This window comes from Habropoda laboriosa, unplaced genomic scaffold, assembly GCF_001263275.1.
Source record: "Habropoda laboriosa isolate 0110345459 unplaced genomic scaffold, ASM126327v1 scaffold22, whole genome shotgun sequence".
NCBI classification, from domain to species: domain Eukaryota; kingdom Metazoa; phylum Arthropoda; class Insecta; order Hymenoptera; family Apidae; genus Habropoda; species Habropoda laboriosa.
Genome location: NW_017100261.1, coordinates 3,598,007 through 3,607,971, shown reverse-complemented (window position 1 = coordinate 3,607,971; position 9,965 = coordinate 3,598,007). Strand labels below are relative to the sequence as shown.

Below are 9,965 nucleotides of genomic sequence, written 5' to 3'. Positions count from 1 at the left end.
AGCAGAGGAGAGAAAGAGGTGGGGAGAAATGGAATTACCGTGATACTCGATTCTCCCGATGTTAATCCGGATTATGAGTTCCGGGGCGGACAACGGCGAGAGGGGATGCCGGGGAATGGGAAAAGAGAAAAAAAGGGGGAAAAACAGGCGAATATGGAAATTTCTCGTAAACTTCAATTTCCATCGAGCTCTCTCCCCCGTGGCTCTGGAATTCTCTAGTCGTTTTCATTGTACACCTAATTTAACTTTCCACGCTCTAATCTCTCTCTCCCTCTCTCTGATTCTTCTTCTTTGTAAACAACAGATTTTTGCTTGGTTTTTCTCTCACCGACAAGCCAGACGAAACGACAGAAACATTCTCCGCTATTCCGCTATTATATGTACATTCCGCGGGATTTCTCGCGATTCGAAACGTTCTCGTTCTGACTGGTGTGCGTTTAATTGAACGTTGAATCGAGCAGAGAGAGAGAGAGAGAGAAGGTGAAGAACGTAAAGCAAAAGGACGCCGCAAATGGTTGGAGGCGAACTAGCCGACGTGCGTCTGACGTTATAGGAAATTAAGTTACCTTTATAATGCGAAATGGACTTCTCGGAACGGGAAATATAAAATTACGTTGATGGCGGGGCAAGATTTGCTCTTTTCCTCCGGAGAAAAATTGTTGCGCGGGTTTCCACTGGGGAGGATGTAGGTCATAAGGTATTACCGGCTGCGCAGAACGCGTTGAGTTTCCGGGGAAAAGGCGGATGTTAAAGAAATCACGGAAGAGAACACGGCCGGAGGTGACTGTTCCTTCGAATAATACAGCTACTGCTCCGGCAAGATGCCGCAATTTTCTGTCGGTTAGAGAGAAGGTAACGCGGGATCTAGGGAGAGGCATGGATCACACGATTCTTGAGTGTGTTTTGGATGGAGTCCAAGCGGGTATAGGTGATCGTGTCGTTTCACGTGTGTGCTATTTTATTAGAGAATTTGGGAAAGAGACTGTTGCGACCTGATGAGGACGCAACGAATAAGCCACTTAGTCACATTTGGCCGCCAGACCGAGATGCCGACGTTCGGAAGACCGCAATATACCCCCCGTGGACTCACCAGCGCGACACTCGGACAATAGGTCCCAAAAACACTCGGGACCATAAAACATTCGTTACAGTTTTCGTCGACCAATAGCCGAACACACCACGTTTTCCATCTCCATAACACAACCACCAATCAGAACCAACCTAATTCCTATATATACATCTACACACCTGAAAACCGAGCATTAAACAGTACGAGTGCACGAGACACATCGTCAAGAAAAAAAGGATAACCGAATTTCAACTAAACATCTATCAACGAACCGAAAGAAAAACATCTAACCCAACAACCAAGTTTCATTCCACCTCGAACCAGCGAGAATTATCATCAACCTGCGCCAGAACTCCTGGTCATAAGACTTGATCAAAGTGTCGTATACCTCTCTCCTATCTTTCATTAGTTTTTAGTCATCCTGCCTCCTTTCCTTAACTGTCAACAAATCCGCATCATCCTAACGTTAGTCACCCCGAAACCTAGACCTCCACATCATCCTTTACTCATCGCTGAACCTAGACCTCACCGCCTCTCCCTACATTCACCTCTGAGACCAACCCCTACTCTCGTACTTACCGAACCTATATCTAGAAACCTTTTCCGTCGAAACAGCAGATTTTTGTCTAGTGGTCTTCACGCACCGAACTGTCTAATAAAGTCGAATAGTACTACGCGCAGAACAGCTCCCTTATTTCGCCCCAGTTTCCGTCAGGCTCTCCTACCGCGTACCTATTGAATATAATAAACCAACGCAAGGAATCGCGAGCCGCGGAATACAACAAAAGTCCACGACGCAACAGAGAAGTAAAGTGATGAAGTTAATTGAGAGGTGTAAGGGCTGGCTGGTCTAAATAATATTTGTCAGGATGCTTAAACGGATGTTGAAAGCTATATATTCGTTCGTCGTTGGCGCGTCGTTCCTTTCTGGTCCGTCCTTATGAACTACACGCTTCCTAATTCGTTCTAATACAATCTGTTACATTCTTATTTAACGCGTCCTTATATACGAGCCTTGACGCCCCTCTCTTGCTTCCGGGAAACACTGGCACAGGTTGGGGGTCCTTACCTGACCAAGCTCTTAGCGTATAGGGGTGTCAAGGAGTTGGGACCTCTCTGTCTGCGGGTCATAAACCAGCGCGAGTCCCAAATTCGCTCGATCATACTCTTACAAAGGTGAAATGTTCGAAGATGTTGCACTGATCGTCGATGATATGATTGACTCTTTGTGATTGGCCTTCTATCACTTTGTGAAATATAATGTTGAATTCCGGGTAGTGGAACGCTTTTAAAATCTTAACGAGAGGTTTATTCAAGTTTATAACACTTTGTGAGTCGCACGTGGATATTGGCAATAATGATTGACGCCGCTTTTGAAGTTGCTGTATTTACAGGGTTTAGAAGAAGACGTGGAAGGGACTAGCAAAGGTTCTAAGTGACTACGAGCTAAAGTACAAAATATTTGACGAAATGAGTGTTCGCGATGCGATGGTGTTTACCAAAAATTGCATCCATGAGCCACGTTGTGGTAGGCTGGTATCCAACAACAATGCCTACTGTCAATTCAGAAAATATACCGTGTAGCGAAAGTTTAAGTCGGTTCTCAGTGATACGACTAACTTGGTCTCATTGCCTGTTTATATTTTGTAAAAAACAATGCTCTCTGTTCGTTCAGAAAATGGTGCTGATAACTAGTGTCATTCTGCAATATTGAGACTAAAATATTTTCCAAAGTAATGGTTTCTCGTCGTAAACACCTAAATAAAAAGGTGCTTCGACTAATGCGTTAAAAATTATTCGATTCCATTTGAGAAATTTTATGCCAACTTCACGCGTCCATTTAGAGAAAAATTAATTACACCAGATTATGTTCCCCTGGAAACCATTCAATTCCACTCTGAACAATTTTTCATACAGCAGGTAGTTCACGAGTAATTCGCATTTATAGATTAAAATTGGACACTCTGTATACATACGTGCACTCGAAACGCATTTTGTTCCCAAGGAAAAGTACGAATTTTCTTCCTTCCGTGAATTCTCACTCAGAGTTTGCTAAAACTGAACAGATCTCTTATAATTCAAAGCCTTAAACCTAACTCTTAGCTCACACACGCCTGTGCAAACGTTACAATCGCACAACGGTTGCCATTTTGCCGACCACCTGCGCGATACTACATTATTAAAAATTCTTCATTATTCGAGGAATCTCGCGACTTCCATCCTGTGTAAAGATCGTCGCGAGAGTCGTCTGGCATCGTCGAGGGGGAAGTTAATTAACGTAGACTTCTAGCCGAGGTGTAACCTTGTGAACAAGCTTCTAAAAACCTACCACGTTTCTTTATCTTCGAAATGGACGAAAGATTCTCACACTCGATCCCATACTCAAGCTAAATATGTATGTATCACGTTATCCATTAAATTCGTGTCGAATTTTACAATTTAGATCAATATCTCCAAGAAACCTTCAAGTCCCATAAAGTCTTCTCATTCCACAACTTTTTCATATATTTTCTATTTTTTGGCAAGCACATTACGTCGTCGCTACAAAATTTCCTTCGAATATAATACTTCCCGCTTTCGGCACCAATTTATGGGATGCCCGGTTCTGTCTGAATTTCTCGAAATTGAAACTCGAAACAATTAAAGATCGACGTTGCGCGGAAAAGAAAGTTTATTGAAACTGGCGGAACGTGACGTGCGGATGACGATCCAGAGAGTGAATCGAGGATGGAGAAATAGGGCTGTTTGAGGGTTCGAGGAAGATGAACTTTGGGTTACGACTGTGTAGGAGAGTTGAGAGGAAAAGAGTCCAGTGTGAGTTATGGTGAAAGTTGGCGACTAGTTTACAGATAAGGCTAAGACTAAGAAAGAAAGTATTTGAGGGTGTAACATAACGATTTCGTAATCTTCGATCCACAGCAGAACAGGTTACACTAAAACCAGTAAAAAATGACACACGGGCATATGTCCTACGTATCTTAGTTTTCGAGTTACACGGCACTTCCGGTTTATCTCAGAACACGGAAGTATCTCGAAACCTACGAATGGTACAAGAAAATATTTCAGACGAAAACTGTAAAGCCCTGTAAATGTAAGTTTCCAAATGGGAACGTATATTTTTGATGGCCAAAGTGTCATCTGCTTCGTATCGATGGACATTATTTATAAACATTATGTACAGTCAAGACGCGAAGGAAAAACATTTGCGGACGTTGAAACGGTAAAACGAAATACGACGAGGTAACTGTTCGCTATTCCTAAAGACAATTTCAGTGTTTCCATAAGTGGGAGGATCGCTGGAACAAGGTCGTGGCTTCCAAAGGGCAATATTTTAAAGGAAGCACCATCGATATTAACCAAAAATGATACTTCTTCCTGCTACAAGCTCGAATACTTTCCAGACAAACCACGTACACTACCGGCCAAATGTTTGGAATCACTGTGCATTGCAAGTTGCACAAAAATTCCTCAGAAAGGTTAGCATTTATGATAATGCAGGAAGCGACGACGGAAAAATATTGAGAGACCCAACGGGAATCGAAACCGAGACCTTCGGCTAAGCAAGCCGAGATTTTGCGCGCTACGCCGACCATTATTATTATTATTATTTACTTAAATGTAGTACATATTGTAATTAGTTATGTTATATACAATATTTGTCTTGAGTCTAGTGGTGCGCTGCCTGCCCGGAGGCATCTGGCGCTAGGCGGGGGGTTTGTCTGTGCTTTTCAGGGCATGATGTTCTTTTTGATTAGTGTGCAGTGTGTGGAAGGGGAAAATTTACTATATAAAAGCCCATTAGCTTGAGGGTTGGCGACTACCCTCCCTCTATATTCTCCCTTCGAGGTTTCCTATTTGGCTATGGAGGCCCCGATACTACACTCGGCCATCCTGAACTGACACATTCGCCCTCGAATGCCCTCAGTGCAACACAACTCAACTCAACACTTTCGGGCACACTCCCCACACAGTGGCACACAGCCGAAACAACGCATTTTTGGATACACAGTGGCACTCTCTCAGCCGAACTCTGTTTTCTCAACTCTTTTAGGAGACGTGCACCCTCTCACATTTTTCATCTCACAGCGCCTGGCTTCGTGTAGCCGTAGATGCCTCCATCCCGGACGAGCCCCCATATGTAGGAATCTAGGGAAAAATATTGAGGGACCCAACGGGAATCGAACTCGGGACCTTCGGCTTAGCAAGCCGACGCTTTGCGTGCTACGCCAACCACTCCCTCTCTATTGTCCTTTCGAGGTTTCCTATTTGGGTATGGAGGCCCCGATACTACGATAATTTTCCAACGAATTTTTTATCGTTCAAATCAATCGAAATGAGGTAAAGTGCTATTGATCTTCACAATATCAATTTCAAATCAATAAAGTGTACGTCCATATGACACTTTTTACTGGTTTCTGCCTGTACATTTACCCCCTGAAGTATCGACACGCATTTGCGAAACATCCTCTATACACAGCGAGCTTTTTCCTCGACGTTCGACAGGAGCAAACCTTCTCCATCGAACGTTATTAACTAAAAGGTAACAGGCGTTACGTACGTGGATGCAGGGACACGCGATATTCGTTGCACGTACCTTGGGGTATTCGGTGTACTTGGTTGGGCCAGGTTCCAGATGGGCAATGTTGGACGGAATGCGGAATACATCCAGGCGTTTTTCCTACTTAAATCAACATAACTCGGGTGATGAATGGTTAACAGGCTTCGCGGGGGACGCAATGCGCTCCATTTATGGAAGCTATTACGGCCGAATTTCAGCGTTAAATGTGTGATTTATGGCCAGCCGTATTATCTTCGTTCATGTCCCGTCGACGATACAGTCCACCATCATCCCTCCGCTTCCCTCCTCCTGTATCCTACCACCGCCATTTTCACCCTCTCTATCTCTCTCGCTCATTCCTCTCGTACATTTTCGGAAAATTACTTTGAACCCGGCAAGCCGAGCGAGAGAAAAAAATTCATCAACCGATGTCCACAGCGCCGTTACCATGATTAATAACCGTCTAACTGCCGATTGAAACAGTAAGGAAAATTTATTTTACCTCGGTCGAGAGCGTACGAATGAAACGGATCGGCCACGCCAAACCCCGGCGCGTCCAATTTATGGGCAAACTGCTAATCGCGTTTCATTAAAATCCATCGAATCCTCCTCTCCACCCCCTTAAAGCTTGCCGTTTCATTTCGCGATACATTCACCGAGTCCCCTTCACACACACACCAGGTTTCAATGCGTTTTTTGTTCGGCCGGAGGATTGTTTAGATCACGAACACAGGCGAACGAAGGGAATTTAATCCGTGGAAGTTTGATTATTCCACGGAATTTTTCTATCGGCGATATAATTCATTTGACAAAAATGACAATGATGAAATATAGTTAAGCTAACTTATTCATGCCGTAATCTCTCTTACTATAGTATTCGTAACAAATTCAATCATCCCCAGTTTTCATTCACCCTAGAGAAAGGAGAATTGATAACGTCCTTTTCCCATAGATTTAATCTTCATTCGTACAGGTATACTGTTAATACACTGGGCGACAGGTAAAGTGGGAGGAGGACGAACGAAGCCTCTCTCTCGTTTCGCCAAAACAAAAAGCCGCGTAGAAAATTGAAACGAACAGTGTTCTGAAAGCATACGCGCGTCTAGTTTTCGACGAAACGAAACGTCGAGTACGTGTAAGAGGTGGGAATGCTGGTAGAGAGAAATCCGCGCGGCTCATTATGACGATACCTGTCCCGTTTGTTGCAGGTTGCGGCGCCTCGTACGAGATGCAGGGACCGAGCTTCGTGTCGGAACCACCGTCGCGGGTGGAATTCACGAATGTGAACGGAGGCAGGGTGGACTGCATAGTGAGAGGAAATCCGGCACCTACCGTCGACTGGCTGGCAGCGGACGGCGGCAGTATAACGAGTATCCCTGGAACCAGACACGTCCTTGGCAACGGGACCATCCACTTTCCTGGCTTCGAGGCCGAGTCCTTCCGACAGGACGTCCACTGGGCCATTTATAAGTGTTCCGCCGTCAACAGCGTCGGTGCCATCGTTAGCAGAGACGTCACTGTCAGAGCAGGCACGCGAAACTTCTTCCTCGTTATCTGCATTATGTTGTCTGCCTGGTACACCGCTTGCTTTTCTCCACTCCCCCTCTCTATCTTTCTATCTCTCTAGTTATATTCTACCCTCTATTCTTCCTTGTTCAACAACCCCGCGTAGTTTACCCAGTCTCGGCCAACCAGCGAGGACGAAAAAGAGACAAATCTCTGCTCCACGGAGTAACGTGCTGTTTTGATTGATCGTGCACGACTCCGACGTCGATATGGAAATATATCTCTCATCTTCTACCGTGAGTTTCTATCTGGAAGAATGCATTACCGCGACCCTCGTTCAAGGGGAACAAGTTCGACGAGCGTCGCGAACGGAAGGAAAAATTCGTCGCGCGTCCAACGACGTAGCCCTCCTCCTCTCTTCTTCGCCCGAGGCTCGTCTTACATTAAACATCCCCGGCTAGAAGGGGAGAGGATGTCCATCCGTGTGGCTAGGCGAAGAGGGCGCACCACGGGTTCTGTTCTTACACGGAATAATTCATCCTCTCTCGATCGGAACGATAGTACGTCTTCGACGCTATGAAATATTTATTCCCATCGGGTTCGTGATTTGCTTCGTAGCCACCCTCTCTCGATACACACACACACACACAGTCGTGTTTCTTCTTTATTCCCCGGCGTTTCGAAGGTTGGCGAAGATGAGCGGAATTCGATTCATCGACGACAGTTTGCCGAGGTTTGTCGATCTCATCTGACGCCCGTTGAAAACGTTCGAAGGCTTGGTTCTTCGTTTCGCGTAACAGCGTGGCGAGACGTCGTCTTCTTATCTGGGTGCGCTGGTCGTTTCCGTTTCCAGGATAAGAATATATTCAACGGGCCGCGTTGTCTCCTTCGCCGGGGCTGTTTTATCGGGCGCTCTCCTGAAAAACCGGGATCCGTGACAAGATCCATGACGCGGCGGATCAAGGGACGTGAGAGAGGGTTTTCGCGTGGGGAAGGCTGCTGGAAGATAGAGGAAGCTGTAGGTGGGACGGACGGAGAGAAAGCTCTCCGGTGTCTCCGCGAGGCGCCTTAAAAATAGAGCTTCCTCCGGGTCAACGAACCGGAACATATCTTATCGACCTAATATGCCCGTAAATCATCGTCGCGTGAACGTGGCCCGCACCTTTTCAGATTCATGCCCGCTACCTCTGCTACGTCAGCCTTCTGCCGCCTTGCTTTTTGCATCACCTCTGCTCGTGTCGATCAACTTCGCTGACTCTGTCTTCTTCCACGCTGTGAGAAAAGGTGAGGTTGAGGTGTATTCCTTGGAGCAAACCGGATATGATTAGGGTAGAGGTGGAGGTTTGGTCGTCGCCATAGGCTTACGTATGCACTTCGAGGAGCCAGACTGAACGGCTCGATGCTGACTAGGCTGGAAATGCGAATCGAATAACAACAATGGAGGAACCGTTTTCCAACAGTGCAGTTAGACGAAGGAGTAACCTCACCATCGGCAATCTCGACTCACGATCGAAAACACGTACGCTGGAGCTGGGCGTCCGTTCGTTCGGACGTGTCGCTTGGAAAATAGAGGATTTTATGCGGGGACGATCGAACAGACGAGAAAGCTCGCTCGACCGTCGCTTCCGCATCCTACGAGAGATACGCGAATCTCGCAGGAAATAAGGGTAACTAAGCTGATAAAGGGGAGCTGAGAGGGAAGGGAGGGCCTCGACGATTGCCCCTTTGCGTGCCGGTTCGAGTAGATCATGAGGGTTTGATCGGGTTGTTTAATGTTGAGTAGCTAGGGCCCTTTGTGTCGAGTGCGTATTGTCGTTTCCCAAATGTTCTCTCGTGATTTTCGCTGTAATTCCCCGTGTATACAGGGTGAACCGATAAGAATTGCCACCTGGAGTGTCTCGGCGAGCGTGAAAGAACGAAAAGAATTTTTGCAATAAAGATTGTTTCGTGTGAAAGAGCCATCGTACGTTGGTGAGTCGTTGAAGAGATCTAACGGTCATCCCTGTTTTTTTTATTTATATACTGATGACAGCTCTTAAGGTAAATACAAAGTCCTGTAACATTTCAGTCAAGGTCACAGAAGTTAAATTTCTAATTTTACAAACAAATTTACAAGTTCTCTCTAAATTCTGACGTCAACATTTATCGAGGCACATATTTCTCTGCGAACTTGACTGAAATTTTGTTACAGGTCCTTCAAATCTCTTCACAGATCCAATCTAACACGATTACCCTTTTCTACCAAACAATTTTTATCCTACTTTCACGGTCCCGGAGATACTCAAGGTGGCAATTCTTATCGGCTCACCACGTATAATATCGAAGGGTGAATTTACGAAGAAGAACTAATGAAACATTTGTAAAGTTCCTTTCATCACTTCCAGATGAAACACGCTCGTTTCGATATTCACGTTGAACCAGAGAACGAATTTCGAAGGTACAAACGATCCGCTTAAGCCGTCTCGAGACAATGTCGCTTACGTTTCGCAGACTTAGCGCGTACAAGGGGCCCGTTCCTTTGCCCGGACTTTAATCCGTCGTATTTTTAGTTCCATTCTCTCTTAACGAACTATATTTAAAGTGCCGACTCGGGCTCGGCGCGGGCCAAAGAAGTTAATTAAGCTCCTCGAAAAGGGGGGAAATTACATTCCGGTAAGAAAAGCTGGCCAGGCTTCGGTAATAAGGTAAAAATTACTTTCCGCGTCCTTTAACCGCCATCTTGGTACCGTTAGTAGTTCACGTTCTTCTTCCACTCTGCTACAACCTCGCTGAGAAGAAACGAAAACAATACACCGGTCCGTTGTTTCGTGGCAGAACAATGATAGTTTCTTC

General features: G+C 45.6%; 1 protein-coding gene across 1 annotated transcript in view; it reads left to right on the top strand.

Annotated features, from left to right (window-relative positions):
• Positions 1-6,855: 6,855 nt before the first annotated feature.
• The window catches only part of LOC108572696 (Down syndrome cell adhesion molecule-like protein Dscam2), a 143,867-nt gene continuing 140,757 nt past the window's right edge, over positions 6,856-9,965 (top strand). Inside the window, exon 1 of the mRNA XM_017934968.1 lies at positions 6,856-7,156. Coding sequence (XP_017790457.1) covers positions 6,856-7,156 — 301 coding nt within the window. The remainder of the gene's footprint in view (positions 7,157-9,965) is intronic.